This window comes from Electrophorus electricus, chromosome 24, assembly GCF_013358815.1.
Source record: "Electrophorus electricus isolate fEleEle1 chromosome 24, fEleEle1.pri, whole genome shotgun sequence".
NCBI lineage: Eukaryota > Metazoa > Chordata > Actinopteri > Gymnotiformes > Gymnotidae > Electrophorus > Electrophorus electricus.
The window spans coordinates 112,757-134,538 of record NC_049558.1 but is presented as its reverse complement, the minus strand read 5'-3'; the positions used below and the strand labels follow the sequence as shown (position 1 = coordinate 134,538).

Here is a 21,782-nt window from a genome sequence, read left to right as displayed (position 1 = left end):
TGTGCTGGCGTCAGGCAGGAATCCTAAAAGAGCAAAGGGGAAGGGAAAAGGCCAGCTAACTGTGAATCACTCATCACACACACAGGGCTGGGGACTTTCCGCATTTATGAGTAGTATCACCAAGACAACCGTTGTCCTTCTGCAGGAATTGGCCCGTGTGAGCAGCAGTGCTCCCTGGTGGCCGGGAGGCCTGTCTGCTTCTGTTTCCCAGGGTTCTCGCTGCTGGCTGACAGACGCTCGTGTGAGGGTATGTGCCTTTTTATAGCACACATGAACTACTCGTGACTTTACCCACATCTGAATGGCTCATTTCTGATCAGCACAAGCCCTTAAGATGGTTGTAAGCGAGCATAATCTAGCTAACTGTGTCTGTGTAATTTAGATTTTCCTTGAGTGCTTGGCAGCCCAGGTACTGAAGTGTACAAATAGAGCATGCAGGTGTGTTAACACACACACACACACACACACACACACACACACACACACACACACACACACACACTCATGCTGCTTATACAATAGATCTAGTGTTTCTTCCAACAGGAGGGCAGCATTGAGTCAGGTGAGGGGGAGCAGTGGAATGCACTTGCAGGAGTCTAGAGAGAGTTACTGCAGTATATACCTCCATCAGCACTTGCTAATCTCACCCCCCACCCCAATACACCACCACTAACCCCCCCACCCCCACCCCCACACGGTATCTCTCTCTCTCTGTCTCTGAGCTGCTGAACCCATTGTAGGCCATACTCATGCTCAGGCTTAGCTGTGTGAGTGCACACTGAGCTCCCTAGCCTCACGTAACCAAGCCAGATGCTGCTGATTTCCGAGCGTTCCTGCAGGGGGCTAAAGCTTGTATTAAATTCAGTGCTGCTCAGGTCGTGTGTTGTTCAAGGCGGGGGTCTCTGCTGGGCATGCAGTGACTCTGGGATATTGTGAGAGCGTCGGTCTACTGTTGTTCACTACTGCTCACACTCCGCCCTTATCACAAATGTTCTGCTTACACACTGCTCTTCTCTCTCGCACTCTCTCACATTTATCTCACCTCTCTCATTCTATCCCATTTTCCCCCATCTATTCTCTTTCTCTTTCTCTCTCTCTCTCTCTCTCTCTCTCTCTCTCTCTCTCTCTCAGACATCAATGAGTGTTTGCTCTCGACTCACACTTGCCAGGTGGATGAGAGGTGCGTCAACACCGTTGGTCATTTTACATGCGAGCAGCAGATTGTTTGTCCTGCAGGCTATCAAGTGAGGAGCAGCGTGTGTGAAGGTACTCGCGCTTAGCTAAACACCATCACAGCACACCAAGCAATGAACACCACGTCCCCTCACAATGTCCCATGCCACAAAATTCCTAGCTGTCCATAGTCAATAAACTTTTTTACTAGCATTATTAACATAATTCTCACATTTCTCATACGATGCAGTTTTATTATTTAATATTAGGGTTCATTTCTATAATATTTTAGAACAACACAGAACAGAATGTTTTTCTTTGCTGTCTTGTTCAGGATATTTTTGTCCTTTGTATACTGTAACATCTATGAGACATGTCAGTCAGTGATGTCTCAGATAACATCCTTGACTTCTAAACTTCTAAAAAGTCATCTTCTGAATACTGGAGTCTCTACATCTCTCTCTCTCTCTCTATCTCTCTCTGTCTCTCTCTCTCTCTCTCTCTCTCTCACTTTCTCTCTCTCTCTGTGTCATTTTCTGTTTTGTTCTTCTGTCTGTCACTCTCAGTCTCACATTCTTTTTCTTCATCTCTGTTCCTCTCTCACTTTCTTCATCTCTGTTCCTCTCTCTCTTTTGTTCTCCTTCTGTCTCCCCGACTCTTATGTTTACTGGCAGATGTCTGAAGGCTCCAGGAATTTGGCACCAAACATATAAGCACATCCCTGATCAGCACTGTGCTATCTGAGCTTGCTGCTTGGGTTGGGCAGAACGGACATTACAGTGTTCCTGTCCCATTATAAAAGGGATTAAGAATTATACAACACATCTTCACATATAAATCTAGGAAATATTATAGACAACATATGTACTTAGTAAAGGAGTATGAATAGAGGGAAAAGAACTTGATGGTTTTCATATTTTATCCTTGAGTAACAGTGCCACCAAGTGGTTATAGTGGATCCTACTTCAGGGGAATATTGTTTGGTTTTTTTGTTTGTTTGTTTGTTTGGTTTTTTTACTGTTTGCAAATTAAATGTAACTGCAGCCTAACTTGAATGATGGCATGTTAGGAGCAAACATGTTCCAGTTAATGCTACAGAGTTCTCTCATGTAGGTAGCCATTGTACATACACCCTGCATAATTATAGCTCCTAGTAAAACTGTATGTTCGTGTTTATGACTCAGTTATTTCACAAAAATACAAAAGCAACAGCTACCATTTCTGTTGTGTCCTTTCAGACATTAATGAATGCACCCAGGGAACACACAGCTGTGCGCTGGGATACAAGTGTGTCAACACAGCCGGCTCCTTCAGCTGTCGAGCCAGGGCAAGATGTCCTGAGGGTTTTAGTCAGGACACACGGGGACAGTGCATCGGTAAGACCTTTAATTCCCTTTGACATCCAATTAGGATGTTTCAGAGACTCAAAAAAAAAATTGTAGAATCTATGGCAGGAACTGTGGCACTAACAGACCTAAGTTAATAAAGTCACAGGTTCATATCTCAGGGTTTCTTACAGTAAGAGACCAAACAGTGTACTATTTCTATCATTAATCAACCCAGTTATATTATATTGACATTAAAGCTTAAATCATAAATATCTATAAGGTATTTTTCTCACTTTCTGTTGCATTTGTAATTTAATCTGTTGTTGTGCCTTAGAGTTGATATTTAAAGTTCTGATCTTTAATTAATTTCAGTTAATTTAGCAGTTTCAGGCACATGTGAATATTGGAAACAGAGAGTGTAAGTTGGCTCTGCTTGGATTGGCTCTCCAGTACAGCAGGAGATACTTGGTCCAGTCATCTTATTTAGGTCGCAAATGTCCATCTGCACAGCTACAGTACTGCAAGATGTAGCTGCAGGGTCCCTAACTAAACATACCTGAGCAAATTCATCACCTGATTGGCTGAGCGCTTCCTTCGCTGGGTGGGTATGATCGAGGGGGCATGGCCCAGCCCCATGATGCTCTGCTCTGCAGTTGGATGCCAATGGTGTGAGACCCAGCATAGTGTCTCAAAGCAGCAAATCATAGGGCAGCTATTGAGTTAAACAGCAGTCGGTTTGCAGCAGGATCAAAGAGCAGGCGGGGCAGTCGCAGAGGGGCAGAAAGCATGACCAGCAACATACTTGCCCCTCCTCCCCCCACCCCACGCTGGTGAGATGGAATTAGTCCTCAGGAACAGGAAGGAGGGCATGTTGAGACAACCAGCAAAACCCAGATCTTGAGTTGGAACAGGCCTAAAACGAAGGCATTCGTGCTGTAGAAATGCCATCTTAAAATGGCCCGATTTATCCAATTAAAGGCTATAATTGTTATAACCTTTAGATGTGTTGAACTGAAGTTACCAGTCACTGGGCTTTTCATTGTGAACTGTAAGAGCTGCTCTAACACTGTCCTATCTGTCCTATCCTGGGTTGTGTGTGTAGACATTGATGAGTGCCGGACCGTAAGCCGGCTCTGCACCACTGGCTTCAGCTGCATCAATACAGTCGGCTCGTACAGCTGTCAGCGCAAGAACATCATGTGCGGCAGAGGCTACCATGCCAGTGCTGATGGCATGAGGTGTACAGGTAAACACCTGCTCACCTGAGCTGGATCTGCTCAGAAAGGTATTTCTCTGTTCCAGGTGTTCTGAGCACTGCTGTCACGTTTGGCTTGACACCTGCTCTACCGCAATCTGATTCTACTCTTTAAGGGATTATTAATTACCCCATGCTTTGGCTCTAGTGTTTTAGAGCTGGAAAAAACACTAAAAAAACAACAACTAGATGGTTGGTATAGTGTAGTGGGTAACAATACTGCCTCTCCTGTAGCGAACTGGGATATAATCCCCTTCTGGGAATGTGCTCTATACTATACCAGTATGAGCTTTTGGGCAAGACTCCTAACACTACACTCACCTGCCTCTGTAACATACTTGAAACTGTAAGTTGCTCTGGAAAAAAGGGTCTGCCAAATGCATAAAATTTACATATAGTTCAACCAAACCACACTTTTTCCAGTATATTAATAAAATCCAGACTTAACAGTAACCAAGACTTTATGCTAGCATTATCTTTCATTCACTGTTTGCATGACTAAAATTTCCCTCATTAGTTTTTATTTTGATATGGATGATATGAATGTGAATTATTACTCACAAACATGCTCTGGTGCTGCCCCCTGTCTGCTATGTCTGGTAATACATCCTCTGGCATTCGTATGCAGATGTGGACGAGTGTCAGAGGGGTGTTCATCACTGTGGGGAGGACCAGCTGTGCCACAACCTGCCCGGCACCTACCGCTGCGACTGCCATACTGGTTACCAGTATGACATGTTCAGGAAGATATGTGTGGGTAAGGGGATGTAGATATACTCCAGGTATGAGCATGAGTAAGCCCAACACCCAGTCTGGATCTGTTAAATTGGTGCCATGACACTGTTTGCTAAAACCTTACTGTGTGTGTTGTGATACAGATGTTTGTACCTAGTTGCAAAAAAATGCACAGTACCTAATATGATAAAGTACAATCCAACATGATATGAAAGGGCAATATATGATTTAATATGTATAAGCATAAAAATAGTTCATTACTATCTTTGGCTGGGGGCCATCCTGAGTTGGAATGAAATAAAGTTACCAAAATATTGACAGCTATTAATCAGATGATAAAGACTTCCAACCCTAAGCAAATATCTACCGCCTGTGAAAAGTTGACATGTTGTGAGACACATGCAGTGGTGTGAAATCGCCTGCTCAGTTTAGACCATCTGTTTACATTTTTATCAGGAGCACTGGCACAGGTAGTCACGTGCGGCTTTGAAGAGCCTTATCTCCACCTTTACGGTTCCAATGGGCTGTAGAGGACCAGGCACTGATTCATGGTGTTGTGGCTCAGTGTTGGGCCCTCTTTGCACTGTTTAGACTAACATCTTGCCTCTTCCTGCAGACGTAAACGAGTGCTGGCGGTACCCGGGCGGGCCATGTGCTCAGACCTGTGAGAACACCCTGGGTTCCTACCGTTGCTCCTGCTCCGCCGGATTTGCTTTATCCACCGATGGCAAGAACTGTGAAGGTAGGAACTGATAAGGAGGCAGCATGTGTTCAGGACGCCTCACTCCGAGCTACCTTTCCTTCTGACATGACGTCTTCCTGTTTCTCACAGAGCAGAAATAGTGCAGGTTCCCTTTCTGGCCTGCCACACCGAATCTCTGATGAGCGACTGTTAGATTACTAGAGCATTTATATCAGTCAGCATCAGTATAAGAAAATTCTGTGGTGATGATGGAAGACGGCAAACGTACACCTCAGTGATGGAAACATCCAGAATAACGAAAACATGTGTCGTCATGCAGATGTGAATGAATGCCTAGTGAGTCCCTGCAGTCAGGAGTGTGCCAACGTCTACGGCTCCTTCCAGTGCTACTGCAAACAGGGCTACCAGTTGCAGGAGGATGGACGCACCTGTGAAGGTAGCTGTAATCCCAGTACATTCACCTGTGAAGGGAACCATAATCCCCATACATTCACCTGTGAAGGTACCTGTAATCCCAGTACATTCACCTGTGAAAGTTCCATAATCCCCATACATTCACCTGTGAAGGTAGCTGTAATGCCAGTACATTCACCTGTGAAGGTAACCATAATCCCAGTACATTCACCTGTGAAGGTTCCATAATCCCCATACATTCACCTGTGAAGGTACACGTAATCCCAGTACATTCACCTGTGAAGGCAACCATAATCCCAGTATATTCACCTGTGAAGGCAACCATAATCCCAGTACATTCACCTGTGAAGGTAACCATAATCCTAGTACATTCACCTGTGAAGGTAACCATAATCCCAGTACATTCACCTGTGAAGGTAACCATAATCCCAGTACATTCACCTGTGAAGGTAACCATAATCTTAGTACATTCACCTGTGAAGGTAACCATAATCCCAGGGAAGAAGGATGTGAGAGATCGGGATGCATAAAGAGCTCTTTTAAAAATCTTGAATAAAGAAAATTAAAACACCAAGAAAATAGGTTCAGTCAACTTTCTCTCCTTTTCTTTGGCACTTTTCAGTGAAGTCTGAGTGTTTTCCTGCAGTAGAGCTCTCTCTCTCCCTCTCTCTCTGTCTGTTTCTCTATCTCTGTCTCTCTCTCTCTCTCTCTCTCTCTCTCTCTCTCTCTCTCTCTCTCTCTCTCTCTCTCTCTCTCTCTCTCTCTCTCTATCAGGTAAACTACTGAAAGAGAAGTCACAATTGAAATAAACTACCATCAACGCAATGCAGGTGCAGCCAGTTTGAATGATCTGCTCTCTCTCCGGCTCCCTCTCTCCGTCCCTCACTGATGATGATGGAATACACATTATGATTTCCATAAACACTGATCTACAATGAAGGAGAAGGATCAGTGTGATAGTGATAGGATTAACTGACTATCCAGGATCCAAACAGTCAATAATAAGTGTGCTTATGTGCTTAAAAGACACATATCTTGGTATGTTACATAATCTAAAATCTAGTCTAAATAAACTGTTGCAGTGTTGGCACCCAAGAACACACAGTAACAACTAATAACACACCAAAAAGTGATGATCCATGTATGGCCACATACTCCCAACTCAGTTATTAAATGAACATATTACAACATTAAATTTTACCAAATAAAGGGACATGAAGAGACACACTGCATCCTAGGATTCCTCTCTGTACTCCTCTCCTCTTAGATGCCACATTCACATTTTCTCATTTAAAGATCATTTAAGAATCTTCTGCAATTAATTAATTATTTAATCTATAGAGTTTATTTGTTTTGTTTTAATTAATTTTACATAGAGAAAGGTCATTTTAATCTTATTTTGCCAGATAATTGTGCTTATCTCAAATAATCATGCAGATAATTTAGCAGTTTTTAAAAAATATTTGAAACAAGCAAAATAACCTACTAAGTACCTACTATTAAGACACTTTAACTAGAAAAACTAACTAGAAATAAGTTAATTTAGGCTATTTGCTAAACATAGCTATCTAACCCAGTTAACCCAGCTAACTCACCAGACAGCTGGCTAGCAATGCTACTTGGTACGATCACTGGCTAACTTATATGAGAGCCCCAAATATAATGCATCAACTCTATCTATGAATGGATTAGTAAAGATGTAATGTCCATTCATCTTATCCTATTACATTTCATCTTGTAAATAGCTTTAAAAAATCAGCTTATTTGTTGCCTCTTCTTCTTTAGAGTGCAAGAGTCAGTGTGGTTTGAATTGCATTCACCAGAGGGGCACACGCTAAAGTACTTGAAATTTACATTTATGGCATTTAGCTGATGCTTTTATCCAAAGCGACTTACAATTGTGACTGAACACAGCTTGAGTAATTGAGGGTTAAGGGTCTCGCTCAGGGGCCAAATAGTGATAACTTGGCAGTGGTAATTATATAGATGGATATTACTCATGCTTATGTTTTTTACCATACAGATATTGACGAGTGCTCCCAGAGGATCAGTCACCTGTGTGCCTTCAAGTGTGTAAACGTCCCTGGAAGCTACCGGTGTGCCTGTCCAGAACACGGCTATACCATGTCCTCTAATGGGCGTTCCTGCCAGGGTGAGCATGTCTGATTCCCCTTCTGGCACAATCACTAGTATCGAATAAAACAAACAAACATCCTCCAGATTTTCAATGAGATTTACACAAGGTGAACAGACATGGAATTCAGCCCCTTAGGGTGTAACTGAGAGTCAGGCTCAAACTCAGCTCCCGTTGCTTCAGATGCATATTTCTTAAACTGTGATCTGTCAGGTATAAGAAATATAACTCAGCCTCCATAACTTTGTTGCCTCTAGATTGGCTTTTTGTTGTTGCTCTTTGTTTGTTTGTGTTTTTCTGGGTATCTTTTGTTAATCCCTGCTGTAAATCCAATTGCTACTGTTTATTTTGTGTCACAAAAATAAAACACTACAAAAGAAGTCATTGCTAGTGCATGTTGTTTGATGAAGTCAAACTTGACCTCTTTCTGTTGTGTGTTTTAGACATTGATGAGTGTGGGACGGAAGCTCATAACTGCACTGCAGGAGAAACCTGCTACAACATCCAGGGAGGACACCGTTGTCTGGGCTTCAGCTGCCCCCACAACTACCGCAGGGTGGCGGACACGTATGAACCGCAGCCCACAACACAGTTCAGCCACCTGAGACACACTTGCTTCCAAATAATAAAGTAGGGCCACCCCCACCAGGATTGTTCTGTGTTATCTACAAAGGGGCAGCGTCAGTGCAGGTTTTCATTTCAATCAGGTACGAGCCATACCTGTTTGGTTGATTGGAGACAGAGACCATCTGATTACACAAATGTCAGGTGTGCACCAAAAACCTGCCACCACGTTGGACCTCTGTGGATAAGACTGAACCCACCAGGGTTAAGGAATGATGTACTTACAGGTGTTCATCTCACTTTACTGTAAATCTCGTGTAAGCAGCTGTGTGGCCCTGTAAAAGCACTGTTTAGTTCCTTAATCTGAACAGTCATGGCTGATAAAAAAAACAAAAAACAAATTGTTTCCCCTTTGTTTCCTTTTTTTCAGACGCTGTGAACGGCTCAGTTGCTTCAACTTTGTGGAGTGTCAGAACACTCCTGTGAGGATCACCTACTACCAGCTCAGCTTCCAGACCAACATCATCATCCCTGCCCAGATCTTCCGCATTGCTCCTTCTCCAGCCTACTCTGGAGACATGATCATCGTCAGCATCTCCAAGGGCAACGAGGATGGTTACTTCAGTGCCAGAAAGCTGAACGCATACACCGGTGCCATCTACCTGCATCGGCAGGTCCAGCATCCGCATGATTTCCTCCTGGATGTGGAGATGAAGCTATGGAGGCAGGGCACCTTAACCACATTCCTGGCCAGGATCTATGTCTTCATCACAGCCAATGTGCTCTAGAACGAATCCTGCTCCAACGTCCAGGGAGGATTCGGCAGCCTGTCTTTTGGCCGCCCACCAGATTGCCACAGACTCTTGAACTCATCCCTGCCTTATGCGCTTCACAATCACGGCTCAAACCTAGATCATTCAATCATGCCTTAAGTTCTATTTATTATTATGCTTCCTAAGCCTTAAGACCCTGTTGAGCAGATAGATGCAACCCAGGGGCCTCAGACTACAGGCTCAGAGGGTCACAGAACTGTTATGTTAATTATAAGGCAGACAGTTGCACTTATGCCAGTTTAAGTGCTGAATGTCTCAAACTCAAGGTTCACAGTGTATTTCTCTCTTTGTCCTGTCTTAAAGCCCCACTGAAAAAAGGGTAAATAATACATTTTAAAAAGCAATTTTAAATAAATAAACAATTGTACACACATTGCTAATTTCCATTTAATATTTATGATAATTGTATTTCTACTCATATAATATTTACTGGATGTATAAAGTTGTAAGCTGTTACATTTATTTTTCTTACTTATTTGGTATTAAAAAACAAACATTTGAAATGAATATGGGTTATGATGCATGCTAATCAGAACCATCCACAGTCCTACCCAATGTCTCAATTTCAGAGCTTTTCTGAAGTTGATATTCGACTAAATTCACACTCACCTCTCCAGATTTAGACATTCTCTGTGTCCACATTGGGAAGTCTGTTTATAACTGACAACACTAATAAGCAGGCAATACTTTCAAACTCACCAGCGGTTTGAAAATATTGAACATTTGTTTTATGAAGAGCCTACAAGAAACATTAGGTCTAGCTTTCTGTACTTGGCTAACATTACAAATCCCACCTGACCTCACACTACAGGTTAAAAAAATAAATAAATTGGTTTGAAAAGCATGTAATGTAAACCCTATAAAGAGTGATTAAATATGAAGGAACATGCCTACAGTGGTGGATCATTATAATAAAAGGGCAGGCCCTGTGAGGAAGTGTGTCTGGGTCTTAACTATCTTTTCCTTTTAGTGCTTCAAAGACATCCTGTCATTCTCCTGCCATCCCATAAAGCCTGGAGATCTGCCTTTCTTCTGTGTATTTATCATCTCTGACAATTAGGCTTACTATTTCTGCCAGATTTAATTGTGTCAGAAGCTGTGATCAGGGCCACCGAGTTGAAATCCTCTTTGATACCTCTTTGATACAGGTGGTCATTCTCTTAGGGGAAAATGTTTTTAGCTACATGGAAAGACATGCTCAAACCTATAATTGAGCAAGATATGAAAGCATATCATCACCAGACAAAACTGAACTGAATTACATACTTCACCACCTTTTTGGCTAAACAAGTCAGAGTCAAAGAAAGTAACTCATACACCTTAGGCTCATGCTCATAACCACAAACATTTCCTCTGAAAAAGGAGGTGTGAGTTTAAGTACCTCAAAGCAAGAGAGGCTGAGTGTGCATCGGAATTCGCCCCAGAGGAGCATGAAGATGTAGAATGACTGTGAAATAAAAGACTTAGCAATTCTCACTCCTGTTCTGGGCTCCAGATCTCAGAGGTGGAATGTAGCACAGCAGAGAGAAATTACAAGTTGTTTTATTAACGTCCATCCAGTGGAACATCAAGCCTTGTCTACAGACTATTTTTGTTAAAGGAATTCAGTTATATTTTAGCTTCTGGGTTAGATTAAATATATTTTCAAGTTTGCAAAATCTCAGGATTTGTTCTATGACAAAAGTCAAAATCTGTTCAAATTATTCCTGGAAAAGGAAAGAAATCAGGAATTATGTTGATTGCAAGAATGTAATGTGATAAGTGACCTTACAGAATTATATTCACAATACAAAAGACTTGTTTACCAACCATGGTGAGCATTAGTAAGCAGATGATGGGATTTATTTACAGTAGCAGACATTTCAATAAATATTCCCTGAGTACTGCTTATACATTTTAAATTTTCCTTTTTAGATATTTTTCTGACTTTCACTTTAGTACTTTAGTCGCCATCTGTCCCATGTCACTACTGAATGGGGTAGGCTGTCTGTCCAGTCCACATATGGGCTCTGTCAGTGGAGGCTTCTGAACTACCCAGCACATGACAACGTTACACTCAGAATAGGTTTGACTCTTTCATTCTCTTTCAATAACGTCATTGTGAGTTGTTCTTGGGGATCCTGGCTACAGACAGCAGATGGCGCTGCTGAGCGTTGAAGTTTACCGCGTCAACATTTCACCAGCTGCACAGTGACAACTGTGGCATCTGTTAAACCCAACATGGAGGAATAATAATAATAGAGGAAATCAGGAAACTGTGTTCAAGCAGAAGTGGCGTATACAGAGAACCTAGTGAGACGCAGCTCTATACAACACCACACAGTTCTTCTCTCAAGTCTCAACTACTCTGAATGCGTACACTCCTGTTGTTATCGCAATATCACAAAAGTGTACACTTCAGAGAATACCTTAGGGGCTTAGGGCATAGGGGCTATGTCACTTCATTATGTAGAGCCACTCTGTATGCCTTCACAGTAATAAAGTGATACAAATCCAACTTTTGAGTCTAAAAGAATAAAGACTCCTTACTCATAAAACAGACGGAAAAAACAGAAATTTGTTCAAATATTAACCTAATCGAAAATGAATTTAACCTAAAACTTAATTCATTAAAGAGCTTAAACATACCAATTTGCCACAAGCTTCACATTTACACCTGGCCATTGAGATCAGCACTGTACTGCTCCCTTCTGGTTGGAAGGCGTTACTTTTTTTGAGAATGTGTGATTTGAATGTCTTTCTTGAAGAGACAGTGGATGAACACATTGCAATGTAGAATTCTAAACTACAAACACGTTTTAATCTTCATGTAAATAAAAATCACCTCATATAATACCGAAAAATAGCTATCCTTAATACCCTCTGTGCTGTCATTACTCGCTGTGCAAATAATGAGCAGAAGGTGAAATGAATAACGTTTCGTCGTGAAAGTCATATTTCAGAATGTGAATTTTGCAAGATGCAACAGGTAGGCTTTTCATGGCTGTTTGCATACCGTGGTGACCGCAGTCTAATCATGATTTACTCCTGCTGCCTCATCTCCCCCAGGGCTCTGCAGGAATATCCTGTGTAGTCGTTCCAAACCCACTTTGCCAACTATGGGATGCAAACATTTGTTTGTGTTTATCCCTACAGCAACGTCTTCAGTGAGCTCGCGCCTTTCAATCATGTCGCTTATTTCCTTGATTGTAAAAAAGGTGGAACAAAGGCTGGGGGGGGGTGAAAAGTTGCGCTACAAAATTATGTCAGCATTCGGTCCCCTTTTCTGCATTATTGGTATTTTATAGCCGTGCAGTGTTGACTTGATGAGTACTTTATTGTTCATCAGATCAGTGACAAAGCAATACGCACAGGCATCATCTTCACTCCATCATCATGGCAGGAAAACAAAGCGAAGTCTTGTAAGCGGAGTTAGAGTTAGTGTTAGGGTTATGGTCAGAGTTAGGGTTAAAGTAGGGTTAGGGTTATGGTCAGAGTTAGGGTTAAAGTAGGGTTAGGGTTATGGTTAGAGTTTGCAGTTCAACTGCTTTCAGAAGATAAACGACTCAATATCCAGCAGGTGGCGCACTTCCTCACCTCACTGCTCCCAGATCATCTCTTCAAAAGTGATTTGTGCTTCAAAATGTGTTAATTTTTTTATTGATAATTATATTGACTTTAACTTTTTTAAATTTATATTGTCATTCTAACTTATAATCATCCATCATCATTCCTGTCTGAGGCCTTAACTACATGAACGATGCGTCCCTCCATGATCTTAATAATCGTTTTATAGAGATTTCATTTACATTTTTACTATTAATTCTGCTAATATTTAATTTTTACAGTTGGCACTCTATGAGGCTGCAGTACAAAGCATTTGCTGTAATCTATTAAATTACAATAAGTGATCTTGTTGAGCAAAGTTAGTTTGCTCAGTCTGACAGCAGGTGGCGCTGCACTTATACCCAGGAAAACATTTACTTTTCATATCCACACACGGTGAATCTGCCCTGATTTTTCTTGTGTCAAAAGTAAGTTGATAGGTATAACCCTTGATTCTCAACTTACATTTATACCAAATGTCTGATACTGCAAAGCTTTTTGAGTTTAGCTCTAACCTGAAGTTGCCATGCTATGGTTCTAGGTATCGATGTCCTTTTCTTAAATATATCTAAAACATATTTGCTGTTTTGGGGCTGTTTGCTGTAATTCTTTGCTCATTCTTCTCACTGCTATCACTGTATGTCAGATAATATCTTTGTCTCAGAACCCCAGTCACCTTTACAATGAGATCAAATCAGCTCATGTGTAGTATCACATTAACCTGCAAATACAGGTATGGAATAGAAGTGGGTGTATGGGTGTATGTGTATTATGTATTATGTATATATTAATACATATAACACGTACGTCTGTGTACCTGGGAGGGGTAGACACCTACCCTCCACTTTTGCTAAAATGAGGGCGAGACTTAGGCACTACTTTTAACAAAGAGCTTCTTCTCACCAAGGTGCATGCATTACCTAATGAAGGTGGGGGGAAAGCCAAGATAAAAGAGATGGAAAATGACATGTGATGAATGTGATCATTGTTTCCTGCTGCTTTTCTGTTTCACATGATGAAGCTCTCGGAATGCAGCTATGAATCCGTGTTTCAGTTCCGTCTCCTCGTCCATTCAGTGCCTTTTGTTGTGCACTCACCTAGATCACACTCCACAGTGACTGCACGCCCTCGATCACTGATCTGCATGATGTTTGCACAAGCTGCCCTCATCCACAGACCCAGGATCAGTTCCATTGCACTTACCTATGGCTTAAGATTGGTATTTAGGCACTGGAAACTCTGAACTCAGACCTAGCTCAAAGGGGTCGTCTCTGCCTGAGCACATTCTGCCTGGCTTGTTTGAACCATGAATCTGGATTCATACAATGATAAGAGGCCTGTATATTCATGGCATTCACAGCCAGTAGCCATGCCTCAACAACAGAGATCTCATGTAGTCACTCTTGCCTGTTATCTCATGATTTGCCTGTTATTTCTGAGATGCTTGTCTCCATGCAAAAGAGACTCCATGAGTGAACACCTTGCAAACTGTGACTGCACTGAGTAACGGTGGCAGTTTTTCCTACCACCAGGAGCTTTTATATATGTATATATTAAACAAACAAAAAAGCAGCACCATGCCCATTATGCTGCATCTCATCTGCCCTAAATTGGCAGATAATGTCCAAACTGACCATTTCTTGGTGGTGATCTGGATAGGGAGTTCCTGATTCCTTTCACTGGGAAACCTCAATAGTGATGCTTAATTTTCATTGACTCTGTTTATGTTGTTGCAGAGGGTCTCATCAATCATTATATTCAGTCTCAAGCATTCTGACAAAAAACTGGGGATTTCCTTCAACAGGGCTGCAGAACACCTTGTTTTCTGATATTCTTCATTTTCCTGTGGTAAGGCTGATTAAGACTTAAAAGGTAATTTTGTGTTAGTTGAGAAGTGGATTTTGTATTGAAAACACCAGGTGACCAGGTGCCAGGTAGGAGCAGAACAGAAGAGTAGCTCCAGTCTTCTTCCAGGGTTCATCACTACTCCATGGTTGGTGTAGCATTGCTACAGCTCAGCTCCACGATGCCATGAAGCTAGGCATGAGTTCTAGAATCCACCAGAATGGCTACAATGTTACTTGTCTGTCTGTCTTCTAGAACCACTTCCTAATATTGAAAGATTTGAGACATTTAACTTATTCTAACCTATTTATGTATGATGTTTCTAAGAGTCTAAAATGTACGTTAGAGCTCAAATCAACCTTTTCCCTGTTGTGGTCTTTCAAAAAAGTGAGGGGAAAAGCAATCCTTGCCATACAAGGGTATATTCCAGTCTGTAAACTGCAGGTTTTGGAGCAGTGGTAGCTCAGTGGTTAAGGTACTCCACTTGTAATTGGAAGGTTGCTGGTTTAAGACCCACCACTGCCAAGTTGCCACTATTGAGCAAGACCCTTAACCCTCACTTACTCAAGTTGTACTCAGTCATAACTGTAAGTTGCTTTGGATAAAAGTGTCACATAAATTCATTCTTTTTTTGTAATGAATGAATTTGAACTGTTCAGTGATCCCCTGGCAGAAAGAACATGATATGGCATGCTATTCTGTTTTTCTTTTTGTACAGGGTGGCTGCATTTCCTGATGAGGCAGAAAAAACCCACATCGTGGAAGGCACAACATTATCAGAGTGCATCTGTAGCCTTCTGTGGACACAGATGAGCGGAAACAGCCCGACTTCAGAGCATATTGATGCCCTGTGGTCTTCAAAAGCTTCTCTTTCATACACAATGTTTGCAGTGTAGATTCAAACATCAAGAGAACTGGAATTGTTTTGCAGTGCATCTCATGCAGTAATTGAATTTAGAATGGAAATAAAAAGCCTTAGAACGTGAAACGTATGACCTCATTGACCACCATATTCAAAGTGAGTGTGGGAATGAGCTTTACGCTGGAGGCTTTGGGTCTTGAGTTATACTGCGGCAAAAGCCTCTCTATTACATCTGTCCTGCCTTCATTTGTTATAGGACTTACGCAATGTTGGGACAAATGCAGAGCCAGCGATGTTAAGGCAGAACTGTGTCTTTGAAACTGTGAAAATGTTGACTTGTGTCTCGGTTGCCCACAGGGCAGTGTGTGTGTTATTGCTGAGATTTACCATGACAGGTAAATGATTACATGGTAAAGATAATTTCCTGGCCCTGCCCATGACAAGACCAGGATGAATGTCAACAGGATGAAGGTAGCAGAAGGATAAAACAGGCAAGATCACTACAGAATGTTTATTCAGTCTCAAGTAGAATGCAGTTCCAAAAAACTATTTCTACCAGAGCTTCCCATGGTAGTAGGTAAGAGCTCAGCAGAAAATAACACACACACACAAAATACACAGTGACTTAAATCTGTCACTTGGGCTCTATATTGGGGCAAATTTTGAAAAGATTATAATATGGTAAGCATAGAAAGGGTGGACAATCTGGTACTCACATCTGCAAATGTGTAAATGTTAGCATTTCAGCTAATTTCATGCTGTAGCCTTTTCATCTACATTTAAAAGTATTTTGCGAAGTCAGTAGCTCTGGGTGTCTGCACAGCAATTAACAGCTAGAAGTAATTGTATACATATGAAACTGATGGCATTAGTAAAACAGAATTGCAGCAACAACAGAAAGAAAATCCAACCACAACAGCAAAACATATGGGACTCTTGTGATGAATGTCTTTCCTTGTGAGCTCAGATTGGAGTGCCTCATTAACGCTGGCACTGGTCTGATCTCCCTGCAGGAGAGTGTGTTTTCAGAGACTTCATCTATTTGTGGGTGGTCATGATTACCTCTATGGTCTCCGAGCTTTGATGTAAATGGTCCCAGCTACACATAGTACTTCGAGGTTTGATGTGTAGTCGTTGATTACCAGTGTGTTGCCATGTATTGTCATAAAACATCAAACAGCTCAGAAGCCACAGTACCTCATGCGCGTTGTCCTTCTGCCATGTCTGTGCTCCTTTGGATCCAGGAAAGTGATGATACCAAAAGCAGTTTCTGGCATAAGTCAGTTATATTGGGTCTGGTTTTGTACATCTCAATGAAAAAAAAATTGCTTTGTTACTTGATTAGTAGAGTCATTTGTATTGGGGACAATTTGACAATCAATTGTTTTATCCAAGATACGCTTATAATACGTAAGGAAAACTGTGACATTTATATGCATTTTATTGTCTAGTTATGTGTTGTTTCACTCATCAATCCACCACTCCATTCACCCATTCATCCTTTTATCCACCCATCCATACACACATCAGGAAAGTATTTTAAATGTCTTTCCAATTAATAGTTAAGTCATGCTTTCATTCTTAAAATTGGCTTGAAATGTACATCAGGAATCAAACACTCCACTTGGTAGGATCTTCTTCAGGATAATCACTACCTGCAGGGTTGTGGGGTTTTTTTTTGCCTTTGCTTCACTGAATGGAATATGGGCTTCCTATCTCCAAACTTGTCCCCACAGGACCAGAGAACTCAGCCACTGGGAAAATGCCAGCTGACTCTGAGGGGTACAGTAGCAGTGGAACAGGACTTCTGCTTGCTTACAGTTCTTAATACTACAGTTAACAATATTGCAAATGAAGGATTTCACGTGAAGGTTCTATTTATTCGAATGTATTATGATATAGCAGGTTCATCTAAATATAAAATGTAAGTATTTGACATATATAAGACGTTCTTACTGCTTCCTGAAGACAATTGGTGTAATTAATAAAAAAGGGAAGTGGTGAAGCATAGTAGCTGTGACATCAGTAACTGAGGGATAATTAGCTGGTATACCTCTCAGGCTTAATGTGAGAGAAGGATTTAAGGAAAATGAGTTCCTTAACTGATTTTCTCTGTGTTGCTCTGTGCAAATTAGAAAATACTAAATATATTGAATAAACCAGTTTGGTTTCAAGTGGGTCTAAGATGTTGGATCATTCAATTCAATAAACCCATGAAGTCCAATGTGTTCTTCGTTGTTGTGAATTCACTTTAGATTTCTATGTTTACAATGATCACAAGTGAGCAGGAAGGTACACTTCTTCTGGACATATTGATCTGCTTTTAAAGCTATTGCACACACCTGTCTGAACATATTGTTACTGTTGTGTTTGTTTGTTTGTTTGTTTTTCAGTACAGGTGATGCTGAGGGACTGTCTGTGCAGACTGTGGCCAGCTCTGTTCAACATTACACAGGACCTGGGGAGGACAGGACAGCTTCACAATCAGTGAGAGCAGCTGCATGTCAGTTCATAGAACTCTCCACACTCTCCGGATAGGCCCAAAGCCTTCAGGGACTAAAGCAATTTTTCACATAATTGCAGTAAACCTGCCAGACAGGCTCTGCACAGATACAGGCCTCTGACTTCCCCCGCGCGATACACCAAGTCTTAAAAACCCCAACTGTGGAGCCATACACACTGACGTTTGAGCTGTTTACGTATTTCAAACATCTCGCGGTGCGACCTGGAAGAAAGCAGGTCTGCCTGCATGCCTTCTGCAAGTGGTCCCTTTGCCCAAGTCATTCAAAAGGAGAAAAGGGGCTCATTTCTGGCACAGCACCTCATATATGGAGTGCAAGTGATTTTAATAAAGCACCACAGCATATCACAGTGAGAAAGGTTAGAGATGCCAGGTTGGGACCATTATGTAACTGTGCATGACACAGTGCAGAACACAACACCTTAGTCAGAACTACAGAATTTAGACTGAGCTTCAGAAGAGCATCCCTGCAAATAGAGAACATTAACAAGTTATAATGCAAAATAAAATAGAACTAAGGACGCCTCCAGAAGGAAAGATGTGTCTTGAAAAAAAAAACCAGAATAAAGAGGTTATGCTGTTGACATTATAAACAGCTAAATACAGTGTATACAAAGAGGGTTGAGCCCAGAACGGAATTCCCCTAAGGATATATCAGTTCAGCTTGAATGTCTAGCTGTTGTTATATTGGGGAATCTATCCTGGAGCCTCTTCAGCAGTTTTGGCCTGTGTGAGATAAAGAGTTCTGTTGTAAGATATCATTTTCTGTCATAATTACAGAAGTGTAGTGAAATTACATATCCCTTTGTCCCAGCTGGTTTGTTTGACTGTATAAATATAAGTATGTTTATTTCCTACACTACTGTTTGTTTTTTCAATGCAATTTGAGATAGAAAGAAAGAGAAAAGAAAGAAAAAGAATGAATAGAAGGAAGGCAGACTGACAGAAGGAAAGAAAATGGCTCTATTAAAGTTAAGACAATCTGTTCTTACCTAGCTTAACTATTGAATGTCATATCCAGAAATAAAACTGCAGGTCAGTCAAAATATTTCCACTTGGCTATGTATTTGTTTTGCAAAATTTTCGTTCCTAATTAACCTGCAGTGACAAAACATTTTACAGGAATCACTATAACAGGATTAAGCAAAATGATGACATTTCAGTTAATTACTACTCGGTAATTTTATTATACTGAGTTCAAGAAACCACACACTCAGAAAGAAAAAGGGTGCTTGTTAATGGTAGGTTTGGTAAGTGATGAAGGAGAGAAATACACATAGCTGAAACTAGGGTGCAGAAGACAGGAGGAAGGTGCTATGATCTGAGGACACGAGTCAGTGATCTGCTGGAAAGCTTCCTGAAGTCTCTAAGCAAGTCTCATTAACATCTCTAGCTGAATGTAATACACACTACACAGTTCCAGTACAAACCAGAGCTTTACAGCTCTGCTGCTTTCCTTTGCGTACAATTTCTCAGTGTCATATTTCAGGTCTATATTCTATATATATTTCACTCAGCTGATAGCATAGTCTATATTTTTATTTTTTTATATAATATTTTTGTGCCTTTTTTCTATTTCTACTGCTGTTTGCTGTATGAACACCGCTGAGATTGTCACTTAGTTTCACTGCACCCTGTGCAATGATAATAAAGCAATCTATCTATCTATCTATCTATCTATCTATCTATCTATCTATCTATCTATCTATCTATCTATCTATCTATCTATCTATCTATCTATCTATCTATCTATCTATCTATCTATCTATTCACATTTCGGATCAGATTTTTTTTGGTTTTGCTTTCAAGTAAGGTTGCTTCATATCAGGAGTGAATGGCACAGAAGGGAGTGGTCATCCACTGGGATCAAGACCATGAGCTCTCTGTCAAGTAAAAAAGTCCTGGGCATGAGCAGTAACTTGCAGCCATCCTGTGGGCTTAACACCCGGCTTCTGCTTACCTCCGATCACAGCAGAAAAGTCCTCAATAACTGCTCAGCTGTTTCATCTATTTGCTGACTGACAGAGTTGTACACAGCAGGTGAATTTTAGAGTCTGAACAGGAGTTTACCTTTTCACAACTTAGCCCATGAGCACTCTGAGGAGTGGGAGTCATTTTCTACACTATGATTCTATTTTTTTTCCCCCAAGAGTGACTCATAACATCATAAGTCTTTTTTAAGACCTGTAACATCATACAATGTTTTTGAAAAGTTATCCACTTCAAAAGAATATCTCAGTGCTAGCGTTCCACTTAGGTTGGCCTTGTGTGGTTGGACCAGATAAAGACAACCCTGAGGGAGGGTAATCCCCGTGTGACAAGCGAGAAGGCAGACGATGTTTATCAAATTCATGCAGTTACAGTCAGCATGTATATTAAACAGGTACTCTATCGCTAGGATGCCTGGCCGAGTAACGTAAGTCATACTTAACAATGATATGTTACCTGTTCAGAGTATGCTAACATATATCTAAAACCTTCACCTAGAACTTAATATCATACTTTGGTTTGAAAAGGATTTGCTTTTTTTGCCAGTAGAGTCCTGACCATAATGTTATCTACAGTGAATAAGCTCCGCGAGAACACTGTATTCTTGGCCAAAGCCACTTTATAGCCATTGATACTAACTAAAGAACAATTACATATGTATAATTGATCATGGGGAGTAAAATATATTGTACTACTGTGCAATGAAAATGTATCGCCTACTCTTCTAAGTAGCTGAATGATTAAGGCCAAGACAGCCCCAGCACAGAACAGAGGCCTGTTCCAACCTGCTTATTCCACTCCAATCACCCGAGAGTCAACAAAACACATGGAGCAATTAATCAAAGTTGTGATTTCAAGCTAGCGCAGTCTGACAATATGTGCTGTGTGTTCAATGTTCGTATTTTCCTCCCTGTGTAAGGAAGGGAAATATCCGGAAATATCTCACATCTGTCAAGAAATTTAGTCAGAAAGTCACAAGCCTGAATATATTTCATAAAGTAAAGAGTGGGTGAATACCTATAGCTATAAATACTAAATCTATGAAGCTAGTATATACTGTATATATAGTGTATTTTCAGCTTTGATGTGTAGCTTAGTTCAAACAGATGTTGGAGTATCCATTAATATTTAAGAACTGACTCAGAGGTCCCATGCATGTGCTTCAGTCTGCCTTTGATAGACATACTGCAAACATCATAGAATGGAATTGGTTAATGTACATATAATTCACACACAAATACCCTCTGACAGATGATTTTAGAAATCTTTGCCTTTAAAAATCAAAAACCAAACAAAAATAGTTTATAGCTCTAAATGCCACGCCACACTTCTGAGCAATTTCATTAATCCAGAATATTTAATTATTCTCTTGTTAATGGATATACATTTAAAACATGTGATCTCATAGTTCTAGGCTTTCAAACTGCAACCTTTGTGGAATAATAAGCAGTATATATTTTTTACTTTTATATTACATATTTATACCGTACACAGTCTGTTTCTCTTTTAAAACGTGACTCAAAAGGGAGTGCTGAATTGAGCTATGTGAGTTGATGCAGCCTTGGGCACTAAGAGTGTGTCAAGCTGTCTCCATCGCTCTCAGACAAGCACCACCCTGTACTGCATTAGCTACTGATCAGTCCTTAAACAACAGCCTGAGAAGACAATGCTACTGTCCTTTGTGTGCACAACACCGGTGGATTGCGGATGTCCTCCACCGCCCAGTATAATGTCCTCCTTCCAAAAGCTATTCAGAGAAGATCGCTGCTCTTCCGTCACATTGCCATCGCCAACATTTCGTCATACTGTAATGAGAGATGGGGGCCTTTGAGAGAGTGTCA

General features: G+C 41.0%; 1 protein-coding gene across 2 annotated transcripts in view; it reads left to right on the top strand.

The window, feature by feature from the left end:
• Window positions 1–10,054, top strand: part of LOC113572339 (fibulin-2-like) — a 29,036-nt gene extending 18,982 nt beyond the window's left edge. Inside the window, exons 8-17 of one of the 2 annotated variants that reach the window (XM_027001792.2) lie at window positions 146–247; window positions 1,132–1,266; window positions 2,412–2,549; window positions 3,604–3,747; window positions 4,385–4,513; window positions 5,108–5,233; window positions 5,514–5,630; window positions 7,632–7,760; window positions 8,186–8,309; window positions 8,737–10,054. In XM_027001792.2, the coding sequence (XP_026857593.2) occupies window positions 146–247; window positions 1,132–1,266; window positions 2,412–2,549; window positions 3,604–3,747; window positions 4,385–4,513; window positions 5,108–5,233; window positions 5,514–5,630; window positions 7,632–7,760; window positions 8,186–8,309; window positions 8,737–9,094 (1,502 nt within the window). In that variant the 3' untranslated portion in view covers window positions 9,095–10,054. The remainder of the gene's footprint in view (window positions 1–145; window positions 248–1,131; window positions 1,267–2,411; window positions 2,550–3,603; window positions 3,748–4,384; window positions 4,514–5,107; window positions 5,234–5,513; window positions 5,631–7,631; window positions 7,761–8,185; window positions 8,310–8,736) is intronic. The other variant, XM_027001794.2, reaches the window with a different exon arrangement.
• The last annotated feature ends 11,728 nt before the right edge of the window (window positions 10,055–21,782 follow it).